Source organism: Phoca vitulina, unplaced genomic scaffold, assembly GCF_004348235.1.
Source record: "Phoca vitulina isolate PV1807 unplaced genomic scaffold, GSC_HSeal_1.0 scaffold1, whole genome shotgun sequence".
In the NCBI taxonomy this organism is placed as follows: domain Eukaryota; kingdom Metazoa; phylum Chordata; class Mammalia; order Carnivora; family Phocidae; genus Phoca; species Phoca vitulina.
This window is the reverse complement of record NW_022589704.1, coordinates 63,844,324-63,867,798: the sequence shown is the minus strand read 5'-3', so window position 1 is coordinate 63,867,798 and position 23,475 is coordinate 63,844,324. Positions and strand designations below refer to the sequence as shown.

The 23,475-nt window shown below is 37.0% G+C and overlaps 1 protein-coding gene across 1 annotated transcript in view; it reads left to right on the top strand.

Moving 5' to 3' along the window:
* XIRP2 (xin actin binding repeat containing 2) overlaps positions 1–23,475 on the top strand; it is a 341,970-nt gene that overhangs the window by 235,000 nt on the left and 83,495 nt on the right. The window contains exon 3 of the mRNA XM_032408845.1: positions 14,173–14,326. Coding sequence (XP_032264736.1) covers positions 14,173–14,326 — 154 coding nt within the window. The remainder of the gene's footprint in view (positions 1–14,172; positions 14,327–23,475) is intronic.

The following is a 23,475-nucleotide window of genomic DNA, read 5'->3' as shown; positions in this document are numbered from 1 at the left end:
TTTTATATGGAAAATTAACTGCCTAAATGTGATGCCAGCAAGAAAATAAGAGCACACAGCAGTAAAAATCTGCATCTCATGGGGAATTTGTGTTCAGTTCTCCCTGAGCATAAAATGGCACAGGCTTTCTTTGGCACACAGCAAGTCAGACGAACATGGTCTCTGAAGAGGTGAAAAACAGAAGAACATTAATGATATGCTCTGCCACTCAAAGCTCAAATAGCAACATACTTTATTTTTGTACATGGGAAACTTCAGTGAACTTGGAAACATACCTCTTTCAGTTTTGCAACATTCTTTCTGTTAGGTCAGGAGCGAATAGCAAAATGATCATGTACATGCCCAGCTTCTAAATGAGAACAGTTAATCTAAAGAAATTAGGGAACACGAACATGTGACTTGAATCAGCTTTTCTTCTCCCTGAAGTCTTTCTCCTGAGAATATTAAATAATGATGTATGCACATATGCAGAATATTTTCTTTAAAAAATTAGATGTATAAGTTATAATTTTGGACCCAACCAAAAATGAGGTATGAGCCAGGACTATAATTATAACACCTCTGCATTTAATATCCTCTACCTAGAAAATAGAGATAATGACATCTAACCATATAGGGCACAGTACAAGGTTTTGCAGGTGAACATGTGCTGAATTGTTTTCACCCATCCGCACATTCTAGAAGCGAAAAGGAACAGGCTCATTCTGCAGGGAAACAGTGTAACAGGAGTCTGAAAGGTTGAAGGACTACCCATAGTTAATAGCGACATTGTTCCAGCCCCAGAAGTGAGGTTTGTGTGACAGTGCTGGCCCGGATGTCCCGGCTCACAGGCCTCGCACCAGAGAGCATCCTCTGAAAGCACCTGATCCTGCTTCTGTGGAGAACAGAGGTCCCTGTGGCTGAATTCTCCTGAGTCTGCAGCCACATGGCTGCCCACTAGTTGCATTTGTGAACAAAAGGCTCTGGTTTGAATAATATGCCTATCAAATTCTTTGACGATATGGTAAGGATTGATTGGTGCATCACACTGGATGATCTATAGAAACTCAAGAAACCGTCTTTTATTTTGAGAACATTTCATGGTACATGCCTGCTCCATTTCTAGCCCCCTTTCCTAAGTGGAAAAGGTGAAAGACAGGAGTAGAAACAGGAAACTATAGAACTATTCGGGAAAAGTGCCTATAGGAGTGACATGTATGATGTTGATTTTATGGCCATACAGTAAATAAAGATGGATAAAAGCAATTTGAAAATCGTAAAAATTATTGATGCATTTTCTTCCCTGGAAAATGGTAGCTTCTATTTTTTATTTAATATTTAAACCCATTCTGGGAGGAGAAATAGAAATATCAGGAGAACTGATGAAACTTTTTTTTAAAAAAGGAATTGTTTTATAATGCTTTAGAAAAATGCATGGCAAGGAGACACAGCCTTCTTCCTGAGGGCCATGGCATCCACTTTAGGAGTTCTGCAGAAGAAATGATGGGGCGGGCTGGGGGGGCGGATTGTAGTGCACACGTCAGGTTTAGGGATAATATGCCAGAGGGATAAAATTCAGGATGTCTTGATATCATTCTGGAGCCAAAGTCGAAGTGAAGAATGGCCTTAAGTGGTGAATCTAGAATTAAATGACAAGAAATTAAATGTAACACAAAAATAAAACATAGAATGACCTTGATGGTCAATGCTATTTATGCATTTGTAGTTTCTTTTGCTTTAGGTCTTTATACCAGGAAACTCTATGGGACTTTGTGCCTTAATTTGTGCTGGCTTGTCAAGGGCCAGATAGTGCTTGTATTCATTTCACCCAAGGACCTAAAAATCTGTCAAAATTTAATAAAGTTGACTAGAATGCAGGCAGAGTCACAGTGGGAATGTATTTGAAAAATTCAGCATTGTAAGACTGTATCTCACTTTGATCAGGAGGTTATAAAATAACGAGGGTACGTTTGCCTGTGGCTTTGTCTCAGGATCTAGGGCCTGCATACCTGATATCACATGTGAGCCTTAAACCCCATGCAGAATAAACATGGTGGGATGACTGTGCATTCATATGAGTATGCAACTACTTTGACTGCTGTTTTGTTAAGTTCATCCAGTAAGGGGGCGGCAGAATCAGTAATAGTTAGCAAGAGTTTTTAGTCTGGCTGATGAGACACAACCAGTTAAGTAAATCTATTGATTTAAAGCTACTGAGGAACTTGTAACTTGAGTAGATATATTCAATGACCAGTTATATCATCATTCCCTCCAGTCTGAGTGGAGCATATCAGTTTGCTGGGGCTGCCATAACCAAATACCACTGACTGGGTGGTTTTAACAACAGAGTTTATTTGCTCACAGTTCTGAAGGCCACAAGTCCAGGATCAATGTGCCAGCAGTGTTGGTTTCCTCTGAGGCCTCTCTCCTTGGCCTGCAGATGGCCGCTGGCTTGCTACCTCTTCATGGGGTCATGCCTCTGTGCATGTGCACCCCTGTGATCTCTTTGTGTGTCTCAATTTCCTCTTCTTATAAGGACACCAGTCAGATTGGATTAGGCCTGCTGAAATGGCCACATTTTAACTTAATCATTTCTTTAAAGGTCCTATTTCCGAATACAGTCACATTCTCAGGTACCTGGTAATAGAGCTCCAATATACAAATTTAGGGAGAGACACACCATTCAGCCCATTACAGTAGTAAGTGAAATGAATTAATTAACATGGCTAGATATGCTGAGCACGCAGGAGTAGAAACAGGAAACTATAGAACTATTCGGGAAAAGTGCCTATAGGAGTGACATGTATGATGTTGATTTTATGGCCATACCGTAAATAAAGATTGATAAAAGCAATTTGAAAATCATAAAAATTATTGACACATTTTCTTCCCTGGAAAATGGTAGCTTCTATTTTTTATTTAATATTTAAACCCATTCTGGGAGGAGAAATAGAAATATCAGGAGAACTGATGAACCTTTTTTTTTAAAAAAAGGAATTGTTTTATAATGCTTTAGAAAAATGCATATTTTCTCGCTTATAGACAATAATTTTAGTACTCCTATTATTTCTCTTATATATCATGGATTTTTGTTTCTTTGTTTAAAGCTTTAAAAATTATGGTAAAGTTATTTTGCATTTCAGGTGCTGAGTTCTATCTGAGGGGACATTTAAAAGTATTGGCAATAAAGTTGTGGTTTGTCGTGCATAAATTTTGTTTTCCCTCTCTACCCAAGGGAGTTAGCCTGTTTTCTTTATGTCTGCCCCTTTCACTCTATGAGACATGTCTTCCCCATCTTTGGACATTTTTAGATTGTATTTTCTTCTGAATGCTTTTTGTGAATATAAAATCCAAATTATTTGAGTCCATTCAACAAACATTTAGTAAGTATCTGCAGTGTTCAAGGAAAGCAATGTGTTAGATTCTATGTGGGCTATAAAGATGAATAAAGCATGTCCTTAATGAGCTGACAGTGTAATGGGAAAAACAAGATGTGTCAAAAATGACTAGCATACAAAGCAGAATGGAAAAAGGGCACTAAGGAGACTGCAAATGCTTAAGGAGTTTTGACATAGGAGGGATTGATTACTTTTAGCTGTGGCATTAGGGGAAGGCTTCCTAAAGCAAGTGGCCCTTGAACCTCATGGGAAAAGACAGTGATCGTTTCTATAGAAAATTATGGCAAGTGGGGTCATTGGAGAGTGCTCTTTAGACAAGTACACATGATCACAGGAGGAGCAGAAAGTGCAGAGATGATTCAGGAAATACCAGATGCTGTTTGAGAACAGCCAGAGGGATGGTCCTTCACACCAGTGGGACCTGGTGCAGCCAGGTTAAAAGGTTCTAAATGCCAAGTTATTGAGAAGTTACTGGGAAAGGAGGCAGCCCAGTTAACCCAGCTGATAAACCCCACATCAAAATTCTTTATCAAGTGTGGTTAAAATGAGGGAGTAAGCCACATGATTTCTCTTGGCCTTTCTTGGGTGACATGCACCTAGAGTGTGATCATGTTGTGACAATCATTATGATCTCCCCATCCAATTATTGTATTGGCCTATTTCCTTTGCTTCTGGTCCTGGATGCTATGCAAATATAAAATGTCATGAGATTCTGAAAATTCAGCTCAATGTTTCTTAAATGCCCACTGTGTATAAGGCATAATGCTGAGAGTTATGAGGAGGAAGAAGACACACTTAAAACTGTTATGGAGCTGATATTTCACCTGTCATCCAATTCTAACCCATATTACTTCAGTTTCCAGGACAAATTACACTAGATAAATAAATAAACTAGACTAGCAAGACAGGCTGACATGGCAATGAAAAATACCGACTTAGAGTCAGGCCATCATCTGAGACCTAGGTTTATCTTTTTCTGTTGTGTGGCCTTGGGCAAGTCACTTAAGCTCTCTAACCTTAGCTTCTTCACTATAAAATAGAGGTAACTGCCTCAAGGTACTGTTAGAAGTATTAAATAAAAAGGATGTATGTAGAGCAGAGCACTTGTCACAAAGTAACATTAAAGAAATGCCAGCCTTGGGGCACCTGGGTGGCTCAGTCGGTTAAGCAGCCAACTCTTCATTTTGGCTCAGGTCACGATTTCAGAGTCCTGGGATGGAGCCCTGTGTCTAGCTCCATGCTCAGCAGGGAGTCTGCTCCCTTTCCCCCTGCCCCTCCCCCTGTGTTCTCTCTCTCTCGAATAAATAAATAAATCTTAAAAAAAAAAAGAAAGAAATGCTAGCCTTTATGATTTCTTCAAGGAATATTTTTCTCCATTTTCTTATGTCTGAGTAGAAAAATGAGGGCCACACAAGCTGAACAATTGGATAGATACTTATGTGTAAGGATATTATTTTCTGGCTATTTATTGCTGTATAACAAGCCACTTCCCAAATTTGGTGACCTAATACAATTTATTTTTATTTCTCCTGGTTCTGTGGGTTGACTTGACTCAACTGGGCAGTTCTTACTGGGAACCTTTCCTGCAGTTTCCATCTAATGTGGGCTAAGGCCATAGTTTGTAGTTATCTGAAGGCTCTACAGGACTGAACAGCCAAGGTGGCTCACACACACTGCAGGTAGTTGATGTTCCTTTCACCTGGGAAATCAGTTGGGGCTATAGAATGAAGCAGCCACAAATGTTGTCTCCAAGTGGTTTGAGCATTTCAAAGCATAGTGATGGTTTCTGAAAGGAGCATTCCAAGAGACTTGGCGGAAGCTGCAAGGATTCTTCATTTGCGTATCTGCATGTGCTGCCTATTCTCCTCTCCTCTCCTCTCCTCTCCTCTCCTCTCCTCTCCTTTCCTCTCCTCCTCCAGGGCTTTTACTCCATGGTAATCAGTTGTAAGCACACCTGCTGTATTTATTAGGGAAAGCTGCCAAAAGACTACCCTGACTCGAAGAGGCAGAGAAAGAGACTACTTCTTGACAAGGGAGTGGAAGGTGACATTGCCCAGGAGCATGTGAATGAGGACTACTGTTGTTGCTTTGCAGCAATTCCTATGAAAGTACTGTAAACCTGGGTAGACAGTAGTTGTCTTCATTTTTCTGATGAGGAACCTGAGGCTCAAGGATGTTAAGAGTTGGCCAAGGTAACTTTGTTATTAAATGGAGGAGCTCCATATTGAACTCTGGTCTTCTGAATCCAAATTGGGTCTTATGGGAAAACTACCCTCTGCCTTTCCTCACATAACTCATCATGAGCTTTCTTCAGAGATGAGAAAGACCACCGAGGCTCAAGGCACTGATCTCCTTCCCACTCCCTACGCATCTCCATATTACCTTCACCTTCTGTGCCCTTGTCCATCCCCTTCTATGAGCCTGAGTGTCATCAGCTTTAAAATGGGGATAAAAGGACCTTCTCATAGAGCTGAAATGATGACTACATGAATGTAATACATGAAAAGTGCTTAAAACAGTGCCTAATATGTAATGAGTATTCAATATTGTCTAGCTATTATTGTTTTGCTATTATTATGGTGATGATGATGATGATGATGAAAATTCAAATTCCTCAGGATTGGGATAGGTATCTATATCATTCTCTCTGTTCATTATCAGTCCTTTCTAAACCAACTACCTTATACAGTTTTCCTTCTATGGTTTTTACCTAGGTCACTTCATAATTGCCCAAACGAGGGGATATTTTTCTCTAAGCTCGCTGATGCCTTTAAAATGCCCTACATCCATGGTGGCGCCTGGGTGGCTCAGTCGTTAAGCGTCTGCCTTCGGCTCAGGTCATGATCCCGGGTCCTGGTCAAGCCCCGCATCGGGCTCCCTGCTCCGCGGGGAGCCTGCTTCTCCCTCTCCCACTCCCCCTGCTTGTGTTCCCTCTCTCGCTGTGTCTCTCTCTGTCAAATAAATAAATAAAATCTTTAAAAATAAATAAATAAATAAAATGCCCTACATCCTTGGTGTTCACGGCTTTTACTCTTCCTTGAGGAGTGTACATATATAGTTGTGCAGACTGTAAGCTATCCAAGGTCACACATCTAAGGGAAAGAGGTGCATTTCAAAAATAAGGTAGAGTGGCCTACCTATTAGAACAATCTCCAGCAGGTGGCAGTAACATGTTCTGATCTAACAAAATCAGTATATTGTGACAACTTTCTGACAGATGGAGTAATGTGTGTTGAGGAAGAGGCATCTTTTTACCAATTCACACAGAGGCACCGTGTGGGCTGGGGGTGGCCCTGCTTCTGACTGTTCTTCCTCTATTGCCTCCCCACATGCTCTTCCTTTGTCTGTCCCTTGAATGCCACTGAGCTTCTTTTCTCAGCTCTCTGCACTTACTTTACATACTCTAATTGGATAATTTAATAGACTCTTACTATTATAACTATCACCTTCTTGCTAATGAGTCCTAAATCTTTCACTACAGCACAGACTTCTCTTTTGAGAAATCTAACTGCCTCCTGGGTATCTTCATCGGGAGATCTCATGAAAAACTGATATTCAACATGTCAAAAACTTCATTCACAGCCAGACCCTCAACAATGAAACCTAGGCATCATTTTTAAACCAAGATAACTCTGTTGTTCTTTATCAGTGTTTCCATGAAAAAGTTCAGCTTCACGTTCATGTGTGAAATGTATATTGGGAGGAACAGGGGACTATATGTTTGTGAGACTCCCCTGTGGCTTTCATCCAGAGTAGTACTGCCTCAAAACTGAGGGTTTGGCATATGCTTGATGTCCCAGGATCCTTCCTAGATGACCTTGAACTTTGTAATGGGTCCAGAAGGAAACCTGAAATTGACCTTCACCTCACTGAGGCACTGATTGTTTTGGGGAAGAGATTCATCTTGTTGTATTAGTTTCATAGAGCCATCAAATTAGATTATGAGTTATGCTAGACTTTTTCCAATCCTCCTACAAATTACTTTATCCTACAAATTACTAACTTTATGCTCACATATTTTTTTTTTCATGTGCTCTCTCTCTCTCTCTCTCTCTACTCCTCTGTCTCAGTATTCTATTGTAGGCGTGTTCTGTCTCTTGGTTGGAATTTTAATAAATTTCTTATTACACTTACCCTATATGATGTTGCCCTCTTATCCCATTAGTATTTATTTTTCATATAGCTGAGAAATATATCTACCTAAAGTATAAATCACTCCTATTTGATTCACGTTCAAGGTTTCCTGTTACCTACAGGATGGAGTTCAACTCCAGCCCATGATTCAGCTCTGATATAACTTCCCTCAGGAAGTTTTCTCTGACCCAGGAATCCTCCTTCTGTGTGTCCAGGATGCCTATGTTTCCTTATTATTACACACTCATTTTTGTACTATAAGGCTCAATTGGTATATCTTTCTCTGCCACTAGACTATGAGCTTCTTGAGGACCCAAACTGCACCTTAATTATCTTTGTATTCACAGTGCCTAGAATAGTTCTTAAGACATATTAAATGTTCAAAAAATATTTTGAATGAATGAAAGATGAGTATAGAATGAATGATTGAAAGAGCTTCATAGAGGAGGCTGCACTGCATTGGGTTATGAAGGAAGGGATACTTTTAGTACAAAGAGGGAGGAGTCAAAGTCTTCCAGGAAAGGGACTGGGAAGAAGGGAATATAAAACAAACTTCTTAGGGCGCCTGGGTGGCTCAGTCAGTTCAGTGTCTGCCTTCAGCTCAGGTCATGATCCCAGGGTCCTGGGATTGAGCTCCATAAGGCTCCCTGCTCAGCAGGCAGTCTGCTTGTCCCTCTCCCTCCACACCCCGCCCCCCCCCAAGTGCTCTCTCTCTTTCTCTCTCTCCCTCATTCACTCTCTCTCAAATAAGTAAATAAAATATTAAAAACAGCAACAACAATCTTCTTATTCATTCATGCACTGTTCAAGCCATGATTGGAGTCCTCCTTTTCCCCACAGTGTAAAAGAATTCATTATGAAGAGATCTCTTTTCTTGTATCTTGTGTTTTGGTAATTTCCCTTTCTTTTTTTCTGTCCTTTTCTTTATGTCGGCATAAAACTTCCTACATTTGCCTTTTTCAACATTTTTATTTCTCTAAAGGCAAGAAACCACTGAGTTTGGGAATGTACATGAGCAAGCTCAGCATTTTAAATATAGACAAGTCCAAACATTTTCATTTTATTAGTCCATGCTCATCTTTCACCCCCTCCCTCCTCAGTGACTTCTTCACTCATGGATTCATACTAAGATGAAAAAATATAAGGTAATAAGGCAAACCATTTTCTTTTGAAATGCCTGGTAAGATGTTCTGAGCATTTTAGATGATCCTACATAGCTCTATGATCTCTTGTGAAGTAAATGTTAGCTCATGATTAAAGGTTGTCATTTTCCATTCTCATATTATAAAAAAATATATAATTTATCTTCTAAGATTATAATTATACATTATGTTAAAGAAAGAAATGTACATAAATAACAAAAAACTTATCTCATTCTCTTTTAAGCTTAAGTTTTCCATATTTTCCTGGTTTCAAGGTGTCTTAAAGCTAGAAAAGATTATAGACATTATTGAGAGATTTTATTTATTTAGATGTTATTTAAGCCAGAGCTTCCACCAGTGCTTCTGGTATTACTTCTCCATAATGAGCAACCTCTTCTGTACCATAAGATTCTCTAAATGCTTCCTCTACCTTCATGCTTAAAAGAAACATGGCTATCCCTGAAAACACCACTATCCCTGAATCCTCATGTAATTTGAGGCCATTGTCTTTTCTAACCATTTCTCTCCCACTCTCTTGTTAAAAACTTGACTCATTTGAGAATCACGCCAGTCAGATGTACTCCCTTGTCCCCCTTCATCACTGTTACTTATTAAATTTTGGTTGTTTCCCTTGTTTTCCAGAAGTATTGACACTTAACTTACAGTCTTTCTCTGCCTTCCAAGCCATTCCATTATCCTGAGACACCAGGATAGCCTCTGAGTTTTTAGCTTTTCTCCTATTTAATGACTTACTCCTTTACCCCCTCTGCTTCCATTTTAGTGGTCATGACCAGATCCTAGTCATTGTAACTGTTCTATTTCTCAAATCACTAAAGCAGACATCTTGGTCTCCTCTCTTTCCAATTTGCTTTGCCAAGTATTCACAGTACAAACGGTCTTTAAATTCACCACGATTTCAGTCTTTTGATCCTTTTACTGTCTTCCAATGTACCCTTCCTTTACTTTCTTCCCTTTTAATCCATCTTACATTCCATGGTGTATCATTCCCAGTCACTCTCTTAATTGTCTTAATAGTAACCTACATTCTCTTGTGCCTGCCCTCCACGTGGACCTTAGCCTACCCGGCAACACACATTTTCTTTTTATTTTTTCCTCACAAAACCTCTACCTGGCTGAATTCAGCTCCCTACTTTCTCATTGCCTGAAGTAGAACTGTGGAGAATTTTCAGACAAAGTCACTTAACAGGGTCTATGTGTAGCCCTGTACATTTAATATCACCAACCCCAGATGAGCTCCCAGTGCTGCATTAGCCCTGGTCATCTCTGTCTGCTATCTCACTTCCCCATTCCCCACAGCAACGAAATTAAACTTTCTTTATTCTTTTCAAATACTCCTCCCACTTTCATCAGACCTCACATCCTATCAGAGAAAATAAATTATGTCAGACAGGAGTGTGCTTATCTTGAGGCTACCAAGCATACAGATTATCTATATATACATTAATGTCACTTTCCCTCCCCTCAGTCATAATGGGAATGCCTTATGTTCTCTATCTTTGGGTTATATGTCTATCTATGCGTTGGGTTCCATCTTCTTGCCCCTCTCAGGAGTTTTACATCGTTATTTTTCCATCTCTCTTCTGTACCGCCAAACTCTCCATCTCACTAAATCCTTCCAGTTGGCTTTTCAACATATGCAGTCCCTCCCTTTAAGACAAAACTACACAAAATGTCTTTCAAGTTATTGCTCTATTTCTCCTTTCCACTTTAACACTAAATTATTCAAGAAGTTATCTACACTCACTGTCTCCCAGTCAATCCTTCACCCACTACAATCTGCCTTCCAACCTTTTTACTTCCACCAAAATCATTTTGCTCAACAGTTTATATTCATGTGGCTAAAAAGAAAGGATATATTTAAGTCCCTACCAAATTTACACTCTCAATAAGAGTTCAATATTGTTGAAGATATCCTTTCCTTCTGATTTTCTTCTTTCTTCTTGTCTGATTTTGCTCCTCTACTATAAAATTAAATGTCAGCCTTTTTCAGGGCTTGGTCCTGGACTTGTTTCTCATCACACTCGAAGCAAGTTCATCCACATCCATTGTTTCCATTACCACTAAAAGACAGATGACTCACAAATTGCTTGTTCAGTTAGGACCTCGCCTCTAAGCTCCAAGGCTACACATCCAAATGCCATTTGGACATCTTGATGCCAAACTCATGATCTGTCTTTTGTCCCAAACCAGCCTTCTTCTGGTGTTTTGACATTGTTTAATGGCACTACAATATCTTTCGTTGTATTTGCCAAAAAGAAAAATGAAATTCTCTCTCCTCAGACTCAATCTGTTAGCTAACCTTGTCAGTTTTGCATCATAGCCTTCAACTTAGTTCACTTCTCTCTATCTCCATCACCACTCTGTCCAAGATGGACATTGCTTGCCTGGAGCACAGTCACAGGCTCTTCACTGATCTTCCCATGTATATTTTGACCTTCCTCCAGTCTATCTTACTCTAGAACTATCCTCAAACAGGGGTGATTTTGCTCCCTGCACAAGATTTGGCAATATATGAACACACTTTTGATTGTCATGACTGTGGGGGGTAGTGATACTGGCATCTAGTGGGTAGAAACAAGAAATGCTGTTAAATATACTGCAATGCACAGAATAGGCCCCCATAACAAAGAATTGTTTGTTTCAAAATGTCAATGATGCCAATGTTGAAAAAACCTACTCTAGAGGAAGACTGAGCTTTTCACAATACAGACTTGATTATGTCATGTGTGCATATGCATGTGTGTGTGTGTGCGCGCACGCACACACACACACACACACACATATACACTTGCTTAAAATTCTTCAGTAATTCCCCATTTCATTAGGACCACAATAGTTAATATGGCCCTCCAGATCATATTCTAGCCTCTACCTACCCCTGCAGGTCATCCAGCATCTTGTTGTCTCTCAGGCTCCTTGCTTCAGTCTCATTTCTATCTACTGAGCTTCCCCTCACCCCAGGACATTTGCACATGTTGTTCTCGCCTCCTGGAAAGTTCTTCACTTAGTTAAGCCCCATTTCTCCTTCAAATATCAGCTGCAGATCTTTTCCCCAGGGGAGTTTTGCATGACCTTTCTCAGCAGGTTATTTCCCCCAAATTAGACACTCACTATTTAGATACTTCTCTTTCCTGATCTGTACATAGTTGCATATTTACATTGATTTATGTGCTGTATCATTGTCTCCCTCACTAGAGTGGAAGCTACAAAAGATGAATAATAACTTTTTATTTTGTTTTATTTCAAATAAAATTACACTACAGATGGTTGGTTGTTGAATGTTAGATATTTAGTGACTAAATCTCTTTACATAGCATATGAGAAAACTTAGTCTCAGATACATCAAGGAACTCAAACAAGGCCACACAGTTTCATAAATAGTGAGAGGGCTTGAATCCAAGTTTCTCAACGTCAAGTGCTGCATTATTTTCCCTCTAACCTGGTGTTTTTTGCATTTATTTAAGCGTGCTGATTTTTACTTAAAGTAAATCTTTTGTGGAGACAGTGCATAAAACAGATTAAAAGAGATTAAAGCAGATCACTGCTGTAATTAGAGACAGCTCAGTTCAATCTTATCTAAGATGTTTTATGCCCCTACACAAACCCCTCTCTCCCACTTGACTTAAGGAATTTACTCTAAGGAACTTGTCACAGAATGATTTGGATCTGAAGGTCAAGGCTGGGAAGCAGGTCTACTGCATTCATATATTGACTGTGGGGTCTTTTACCACCACGGCATATGATGTATTCTTGGTATTTGTGAATTTGAAGTTGAGAACACCAATATAGCATAAGTTAGTGTCATCACTGGCTGAGATATTTTCTTAAACAGTTTCACCAAATCACATTACCATGTTTCTATATTAAACAGAGAGATGATCTTTTCATGTCATCAACTGGGTCCATGGACCGTATTTAGCATTCTACCCTTTGTCAAAACAAAATTTTCTGAACAGGAATCATTTTCATTTTCTCTTTATCTTATTTATTTATTTATTTTTGCTGATGCTAAGATTTTGGTTAAATTGCTGAAACAAAAGTGGATGAATACTGCATCCAGTTCATAGCAATCACTTTGCATGACAGTGGGAGAGGATACCAGAATGGACTGAGGTGAGGACGTTGCGTGTTCCCCAGCTAAGGAGCTCACACCCACATGCCAGGCCTGTCTGACATTGTGTCTCAACAGCATAAACATCACTACCATTATGGACCTTTGGGTTTTTTATAATAGTTGCAAGCACAAATGTTCAGGGCAGTGCCCTGAAAAAATGGAAACTCCTTTCCTCTGTTTTTCTCCTGTAAATGTTTTTCGTTCCAGACCAAGTTCACAGTAATGAAGGTAGTATACATGATGTATTTGGAGAGTGAAGATGAGATGATTAAATGCATACCACTATTTTCTAATTATATATTGATATATACATTTGATATGATAATATATATGTAAATGGATGTGAAAATTAGAAAACATAAGCATGCTAAACAGTTATTTTCCAAAAGCCTTGCCTTTACATCCTATCATAGACATAGAAAGTGTGTCTATTCTAAGAAATGTTTTAGAGTTTTTGGCTGTCTCTCAAACTTAACTCATTCATTCCAGTATATTTTAAATGTGATGAAAGTGAAGAGCAATTCGTCACATCGTTGTTTGAATTGCTGTTGTTTAGAAACTATAACTTCATATACAAAAATCTAAGACTTATGAGTAGCTATTGAGACAATTTTCAATATATTACTTGATTTTTAAAAAAAATTTGCTTTTCAAGCTGTCTTAGCTCATTTACTAGCTTTTTACAATTTTTTATTCAAAATAATTAGTCTGATTGATGTGGTTTGTTTTATTAGATTCTATTATTTAATCTATAAAATAAGGAACACTAGATTCCCTCTATCTGAAATATCCTTTATTGTTTTTTCCTTTGGGAAACTTCTATTGCTTCGATTTTAAGTCACTATCTCAAAGAAGTAATTTCACAATCTTTATGAATTGCTAAACTTACTTACTATATGGTGGCTGAATGGGTTTGTAATTTGGGAGCTCTGTAATTAACTAAGATTATTATTATGGGATGAGCAAGACATTTAAAAGAAAAAAACTCATTTCCTTCTGTCTTAAACATATAATGTCGATATATTGCTATTTTTCTGAAGTCCCTCATGGGCATTTCTCTTGTCTTAGGCAGTTGCATCTATTAACAGATATTACATTGTATTGTGACCCTTATTTCCACTTTCTCTCATTTATGAGAGCAAAAAAGCCACATGAAAGAAAAGCTAATTCAGAAGCGGAACTAGTGGCAGAAAAGTAAACTAAGTGTCAGATATGTGTTTGCAATTCTTGGCTAAGTTATCAAAATTTTACCCAAAGCATATTGGAAACATCAGTCATGGGAACCCCCCCTCCTCTCTCATTCCTGCCTTCTAACCCCCCTGAAAATCATATCTGTTTCCCATTGATAGCTTTTAATGCACATCCCTTTAATGTCTTCTAACAGGAAGTGGAAAGTGAGAGAAGTTTACGTTCACCAACATTTAAGAGTCACCCTGGGACCCAGTCTGATGATTCTGTGAATGATTCAGACAAGAAAGGCAAGGAAACATCTTTTGACAAGATGTCACCTGAAAGTGGTCACGGCCACATCTTTGAAGGTTAGCATAATATTTTGATGTGATTTCTTGGGATCATGTATTGTACAACATGAGTGGTTAATAAGAAAATATTGAAGATTTTGTTTTAAAAATTAAGAAGAAAAAATGAGAGAATATAGCTCAAGAAACACAATTTAGGAAAAATAGAGGTATATTTAAATACTTCTATCTATATTATATTTACTTTAATTTTTAAAACTAAATAAAGTGTATTTTAATTGATTATAAACTAGCACAATAAGCCTTTTCAGTATTAGGCTTTTTGAACAGTTATTTGACTAACATCTAACTGTTCCTTTTGTGAAAAGAAAAGAGACATATTTGTCTCTCTGTCTGTGGGATAATAAAAGGATAAAATATAAGTAACTTTCAATGGCAAAATTAAAAATGCCTTCAGCATCTCTTTTTTCAGACAATTAAACTAGATATGCTTAATGAATTTGGAATAAAAATTGACATGAGAGTGTCATAATTTAGGAGAAAACCTCATAAATTTGATTAATGTTTTACAAATGTCATTAAAAAGTTAATAGCTCATATGTTAGAAATTGCACTATTAATAAAATTTTCAACTATGACAGAAGTGAAGTATAAATAATTAATTGGAAAATACAGATATCATTTATCATTTCTGATTAGTCACATTTTGTTGTTTTTTTTTTTTTTCATTTTAGCCAAGTAATGCATATTATAGTATTTCTGATGTTTGTGAAAGGTCATAATTAGTACAACTTTTAGGATATGAAGTTGCGAGTCAACATGAGAAGTGTGGAATATAGGAAGCAGTTCACAATTTGGGAAAGCCAATAATGCTCTGCTTTAAAACTTTGCTATTCAAAGTGTCATCTGTGAATCAGAGTATCAACATCACCTAGAGGCATATTAGAAATGCAGAACTTTGGGCCCCATACCAGTCCTATCAAACCAGAATCTACATTTTAACAGAATCCTCAGATAATTCATGTGCACATTAAAGTTTGAGAAACATTATGCACTTCTGGATAATTTACATATGGTTCAGCCCATTCTGATTCCAATTGATTGAGTATTGTAATTTGGAGTGGGAGGTGGGTGTGGGAAGAATAAAAGGGAGTTTGCTAATGATGAACTGGATGGACATGGATTTCTAAATACAGGTAATTTGGGATCTCAATTTCTAGTTTTCATTTTCAGTTAATTTTTGTATACCCAATTGATATCCTCATATGCTTAGTATCAGTCTTAAGAAATTTACTCCACATATTTAAGGCTTGTGATTCAACTTTACGAGCACTTGGCAGAATGCAATAGAATCAGATTAGCAGAGGCCAAAAAAGGGAAGCTTTAAGAATGATTTATGTTCAGATGATGCTGGCCTGTGGAGATCTTAGCATAGGGAGGCAAAGATGAGGTTGGCAAACTGGCCAGTAATACAGGAGATAAACACCTTCACTCATCCTGCCTCACTTCTCTCTGTTTTCTTAGGTTCCCATGCAAAGATTTTCAAAAGCCTCTTTATTTTACACACCTAAAAAAGGTATTCTGGACGGCAACCATTATTGAGTGTCAAGATATGACTTAAATTTAAGAGTGACCTCAGGTTTAAATTTCCAGGTATAATGAAACTATCAAGAGCTAAACTGAAAAACACAGGGTGGGAAAACGGCACTAGGGATGATCATAGCAGCTAACTTTTATTTTATCTGTACAATGCACAAGAACTGTAATTTCTATGTGTCACTACTGGTAAAAGAAAGAAACTCCTTCATTATGGGATCCTTTTAACTCTTCCATGGTGCCCAAAATTTCTATCTTAGGTGGGACAAGTATGAGCCCTTCTAATACTTATAGTTAGCTTTGACAGGCTTTGTATGAGCTTGACAAAACCTACACAGCTAAAAAGTACATTGATGTTACTATTCTGCTGCAAAGAGAATTTATTCCAATAATATAAACATGTGTGTCTGAATAAAATGTGGTAACAAAGATGTCAGAGTGTAGGATTATATGAGTAACTGTGATGGCTCACATACTAAACATCTTAAGTAGCCTCAAGAGTTTCATACTTGAAGGCAATATTTATTTATAGCTCTTTCATAAACAGTAGAATCTTGGAAAGAAACTTCAATAGATCATCACAATGTAGCTACCTAATGACCTGCATTCTTAGAATTTAGTAAAATCAATGCAAATTGATCAAAGGATGCATCTCAGGACTCAGGAATAGCAATGGCTGTTGGATTAGTCCCTGCCCCTTATCCTCAACTGCAGGTCCTGGGTGGCTGCACAGAAAGGCACTGGGATCCCCCCAGATTTCCTTCTATGCTTGATGATCCATCCACTCCCAGGTTGTGTTTAATTGCTTTCACGACCCTTTATTAGGTTTGCTCCACTTTCCTTACCGATATACTTGTGTTGAATAAATCGTAGTGCTTCATGTGCATGTTGGTTCATCCCATTCACATTATCTTTGGGATGTACTCTAATTGGTAGCTGTTCCAATGATTTTAGGAAGACTTGGCTCATTTGAAATTAAATGTCAAGCATGACAAATCCATAATTTGACAAATCTGGGTGATGTAATAGATACAATAGAAAAAAACAAATTCGTATAAATGGTTTGATTAACTGTACTGCAATGATATAAAATCTTATCTGTGAAATTTCTTTTAGACATTTTAAAGCCAGTAAGTTGGAGAGTGGATAATGGGAGTCTTAGATACTGATTTACATGGTTTGATCTACTTCGGTTTGATCTACCTGTATGTAGAGTAAAAAATTTATTTTTTCTGCAGAAAAATTCTGGATCAAAGGGTGCTTCAAATAGCACAGATGATTGGGTAATGTCCATCAAGTTTAAATGTTTTAATATGACAATTACCTGCTTTTCACTTTTAATCCCTAAACCATAATTTGAATATTAGTCTTCTAAGTCATCAACATGTAAAGTGCTAACAGATAGAATATACATTCAAAGTCCTTCTTTCAAGGCTTTTGTGATAAACCTTAGAAATTACCTGCTGTATTTTTCTTTTTATTCTGCTCCATTAAAGCAGATTCATTCTTTATCCTTACAATGGCCATTCATCTTCTCTGATAGATTTTACAAATCGAACTGAGGGTTCTGTTTTTTCTTTTTTTAATTTTCTACTACTCTTTAAGTGGTGGGATCCTTTCCGTTATCGGTGTTTCTGAAATACTGGTGTATGAGCAATGTATGTATTTGTGTGTGAGTTATTGTTGTTTATCTTATTTTTTCATTGAAAATCATTTTAGAGACACTTTAGAGAAATGCTTTCTATATTATAAAAGTGCTCCATATGTCTGCTGTCCAATGTGCTAACCACTAGCCACTACCACACTGGTGGCTATAAAGCACTTAAAAAATCGCTAGTGCGACCAAGCAATTTGTTCACCTTACTGAATCCTAATTAATTTAATGTAATAGTCACTGTTTTGGACAGCCCAGTCTTAGCAGATGTCATTTCTCCAAAGAATTTGTCCTCCCTTTTCATTGGAAAGGATTCAGATGCTAGTTGTTCATTTTAAGTTATCCTTTCTCTGCAAATTTACCTTAATTAAAATGTATATGGATAAGTGTAAAGATAATCCATGTTTGTAAAATAAATCATTAGCAATAATCCACATATTAAAAAGATTGCCTTCAAGAGCTAGTGACGGTCTCCTCTCTGTAGTATTTCCTAGTGATAAAATAAAAAACCATTTCACCTGGGTTCCCTTTTCAGCATACTGAAAAATAATGCTTTTATCGTTGGAACAGAAATATCTACTGTGAGGCTATGCATTTCTCTGTAACATCTTGTCTAGGGCTTAATTTTCTTGGGAATATGAATCCTCTCAGGTCAGGAAGCAAACCATTTTCTAAATACCTAAAGTCAACGAAGTTAAATGCAGTAAGAGGATAATTTAAAATTAACAGAACTATTCCTTTAATAAAAAAGGGCTTCATTTGGAAACATAAATAAATCAGACATTTAGTCACAGAGCAGCTCCAGTGAAGGCCATCAGCACCATTTGTTCTGCTCTGACTGATTTGTTCTGTCCAATGAGACTCAGCCAACAGGTTTTAGACCTAGTCTCTGGACAAACACCGTGGTGGACCCAAGTCTCCCAACACAGGCTCCATATCTTCTTTGATGCCCCAGACAATCTCCTATAAAACAGCCGTGTTATTTTAATTCATATAGGAGACTTTTCATTAGTAAAAATGTTGTCAGTGAAGCACGATTTAAAATAATACTGAGAGTGGTGCCTGGGTGGCTCAGTCAGTTGAGCATCTGCCTTCAGCTCAGGTTGTGATCTTGGGGTCCGGGGATCAAGCCCCACATTGGGCTCCCTGCTCAGCGGGGAGTCTGTTTCTCCCTCATGATCTGCCCCTCCCCCTGCTTGTGCTCGCTCTCTCTCTCTCAAATAAATAAATAAAATCTTTAAATAAAATAAAATAAAATAATCCTGAGATAATGCCCTTTACAAAATGAAGAACCCTTTTGTTATATCATAAGTATTTGGTATGTTTCATCTGTTTACTCAGATGGATTTTTTCCCCCCTCTCTTTCTTAAAGTGGGTTTTACCTGCAGTTTTTCAATGACTCCCTCATGTTCCTTTCAGTTGCCTTTATAGTCAGTGAGTCAAAACAAATTCCAGAGTTAAATCATGGGCTCTACTGGAAGGGGCAGCTGGGAGTTTGCTATTCTGAGGAAATTGTAATGAAAGGTCTATTCATGGGGTCTTTCACATGGAGGCTATAAATCATCACCTTGGAATGCTGGAAAATTTCCATTGATTAATAATCAAAATCCCAGGACCTCATTTTGAGCTTGTGTATGGTCATACTTAATTTTAAAACATGATGCCATCAAAGAAAGAGAACAACAAATATAAATATCCCTCTTGAAACTAATTCATTCATTTTACCTCCTTGCAACTGGAAAGAACTGTTATTTCTAAATATTCTCATTATAGAGTCAGAATGTATATCTATCCCTAAAGAACATTTTTGATGTGGTATTTTCATTTGTCCATTTATTCATTCACTCTGTAAATATTTATTGAGTGCCTAAATCTGCCAGGTACTAGTCTATGTGCTTGGGTACATCAGTGAATAAAACACACACACACACACACACACACACACACACACACACACAGAAAAGTTCTGCTTTTGTGTGACCTGTATTATAATAGGCAGAAACACACCGTTAACAATAAAAATAATGAAGAAATAAATTACACACCAGAAGGTAATAAGTTCTATAGAAAATACAGACTGTGATAGAGGGGATGAGGCATGGTGGAGGTTTGCATTTTTTGTTAGAATGGTCATGATCAGCCACAACAAAAAGGTGACATTTAAGCTAAGACTTGAAAAAAATATTTTGCCCTTTCTTTCATTCTTAAAAGCATAAAAAGTTATATTTTGATGATATTCAGGAAGATTTGGGGCAGAATCCTCCCTGGGTAATATTCTTCCCCATCGTTGGAGCAACTATTCTGCTAGTTTCTATGCAGTTACTTAAAGCAGAGGGAAGATACACATCAATAGAACCCTTATACCTAACCACTGTCGCCAGTACAAAGTGTATGGAACTACTCCTCCCTTTGTTCCTCAATTTGTGTCTTGCACATTTGGGGTATTTTTTTCTCTATTGTGGTCTCCAGAGGACAGATCCAGACAGGAGGCAAGGAGTACAGGCAGAATCACAGGGCTGGCTGAAGAGGTGGAGTCCATACATGGGAGCCAAACAAGGAACTGGTTATTCTAGGGAAAGGGACTAGAGAATTACCTAATAGGTTTGAAATTAGAATGTTAGCACAAAGGTGAAACACAAGAACCCCACATCTTAAACTGAGTTTATGATTCAATGTGTTTATCCAGGTTGGCACAGCTCATATGACCACCCGTGTTCCAAAATAAAGGCAACGTTAGAGGTTCACGAATGCAGTAGGTCCATACTGGACAAATTTGGTGACAGGTGTTGGTGATGCAATCCTAGTTGGGTTTAAGGACAAAAAACCCTGTCACTAAGGATTAGCACATGACTAAGAGAATGCATTGGGGCAATGATTTTGAATGAAAGGAAAGAAGGAAAGAAGAAAGGAAGAGAGAGGGAGAGGAGAGGACAGGGAGGGAGGACGAGAAAGAGACACAGAGAGAATGAAACAGGAAAGGAGGGAAAAAAGTGAGAGGAGAATGGAAAAAACAATAAAGCAGTTCTATGAAGCTTTTGAGAAGTAGCTAGAGTCCAGTTATTAAAGAACTGTTTTGTTTTTGTTTTTGTTTGTTTTTTGGTTTTTTGGGGGGGTTTTTTGGTGTCAGAAACAAACACAGAAAGGAAGCAGTAGCAATATCCATAAATTCAGCAAACATTTACTGAGAAGGAAGGGTGAAAATTCCAGGTAGATCTAGCAAAATCATGAAGGAGCATTGAAAGTAAGGAATCTGGGAGGAAATAGGGATGCTTTCATATGTTTGATGCTTAGCAATTCAATAAATGCCTTTCTATCCCATGAGGTAGGGCAAGAGAAAGTTCTAGATTCTAAGCTGAGAGTAAAACAGTTCAGGTTAATTACACTCAGCTGCCAGATTAAGAAGGATGCCAGTTTTAAATGAAAAGGGAACACTTGACTTTTGTGCTTTCAGAGTTGATTAAAATGTTCATTGACATGTTTTAAAAATGTTTACAAAATTGAAGGAGTCGAGTATTTGGCTATTTTTCACCATGATAGAAAACTAACATTCTAGGGCCAATCCTAAACTCTAGACATCCCCAGATATGGGAAGAGGACAAAAAGCCACCAAGAGTATTCAGTAATTAACAATTTTTTTAAATTCATTTTTCAAGGTTTATGAAATTTGTAATGTAATTGTATTTTCAGATTTTGAGCCAAATACTCTGATTAAAAATGTGGGTTTTCTCTGTACAATTTTTATGGATATTTAATATTAGAAATACCTTATTTACTTGAAATCAAAATTAATTATAAATACTTAACTTATGGTCATAACTTCTTATTCCTGGTTAATGCAGCTTCACATGCCCTTTAAAATATGTAGTGTCCGTGATGAATTATAAGAATAACAACCTATTAATAATAAATGTGAAACACAAAAAATAATAGCACATGAAATTTTCTCTTTGTGAAGAGCTACATGATTCTATATTTGACTCTTTTTCCACATCTATAAATATGGGGATGGGGCTAAAATAATGTTCTATAAATAAATTCTGCATGTCACATTTAGGATTCTTTATTTGCAACATCAAACTGATGAAATAGATATGAGGCCTCAATTAGAAGAGTACACAAAGTCCTAACCAGGGGGTCTCAGAAATTCTTAGAAAATACCGTAAACTTTGTATTGCCTAAGACAAAGAACCAGTTGTTCCATTTGTTAAAAAAAAAAAAAAAAATCCTTACTTGCCAAACTCATTCTCTTTAATAGTTTATTTGGTCTAATATTTCAGCACTTAAAATTCTAGATAGTTCCAGATTTATTAGGGGATATGTAATCATTCTCTAGTGACTTGGTAGGACCATTGCTTTTCATAAACATCAGGGAAGAATTTGATACGCCACCTTCAAACCTATTTTATACCATCAAGTCACAATACTTTTGACTCGTTGCTTGAATACCTTCATCTTCCATTCCTAAGGCTGACATACTGCACTATGGGAGATGGTGTCAGAACAGGTAGTCCATTAGTTTTATTTATGTTACAGACAGGAAACTATTAAGGAATTTTAATATTAATTTAAAATGGATCCAGTTTGGTAAATGACTAGTAGAAGCAAAATATAAATCCTCTCTGGAGGAATGTAGCTTCAGCTGGGGCCTCAATAAAATCCCGAAGATAAAGTTCCAGTGAACATGAGCTCACAATCAAAACTCACAATATAGACAAGAAACAAGGCTACGTAAGAGCCAACAAGTATAATAAATTAGGACTACCTATATAGTCATCAGGTATGAATTAAAGATTCCAGAAGGGGAACTCTGTATCCTATGGCATTTAGTTTGTAAAACATTTAGCATTCAAGTTAGTTGAAAATGGATAGACTAGCAGTGAAATAGTACTTGGATAATTGTCAAAATAAATAAATAAATAAAAATATCCTGTGTTTCTTCATACACAAAATCTCTTCCAGATGTTTTAAAGTGTCAAACATAAAACTCAAAACTCTAACAAATATTAGAAAAATTGTAGTTTATATTTATTAAGCTTTCAGACGGGAAAAGGAATTCATAAGAAACACTAAGAAACCAGAAAGAAAATATGAGATTGATATCACAAAAATAGTTAAACTTCTGTTCTATGAACAATATATTAACTAAAAACTAGAAAAAAAGAAAGAAAATACTGTAGCACATATAAGCAACAAAACTTAATGTCCAGGATATATAGGAAGCATATACCAAAGAAGACACAAGAAAATTCAAAATTGGAGCAAAGTATGTGAACCAAAGCAAAACTATAAATGGAGAAGCATATTAAATTGTGAAAAGCATTACAAATAATTGAGAAAATAAAATTAATGTAATAGTTAAGCATAATATTTTTCATCAAAATGAAAGAAAAGTTGTGTAACAATTTGCATTATACAAATATATACTTATATATCATACAGATATATGAAGAAATAGACCCTGTCATGTTGTTGGGGGTAGTACAGAAATGGTATGACCTCTTGGAGAGACAATTTAATAGTGTTAAATAAAATTAAAAATGTCAACCAAAAAAATCCCATGTCAACTTTTATCTATTTATGTAAAAGAAACACTAGGCATGAGTACAACCAGCAATGATGGAGGATATTTATTGCCGTATTGATTTTGTAAGAGAAAAGTTGGATACAATTTATATGCCTATTAATAAGGGAATGATTAAATAAATTGTGGTTCATTCATATCACAAAATATTACACAGAATTGATAAAAATGGGATAGTTTGGTTGATACTGACATAGAAAACTTTCTAAGATGTATCATTAGGTTGTGGTGCTGTTAAATGCTTTACAGCAAGAAAGCATTGTTCATGTATTACTAACATAAATTTTAAAATAGAAAAATCTCTAAGAGTGTGACAACTTTCTAAGTTAAGATATTAAAATTTCTGTAGTACTATGATACTAAAAATTTTATAGCCTA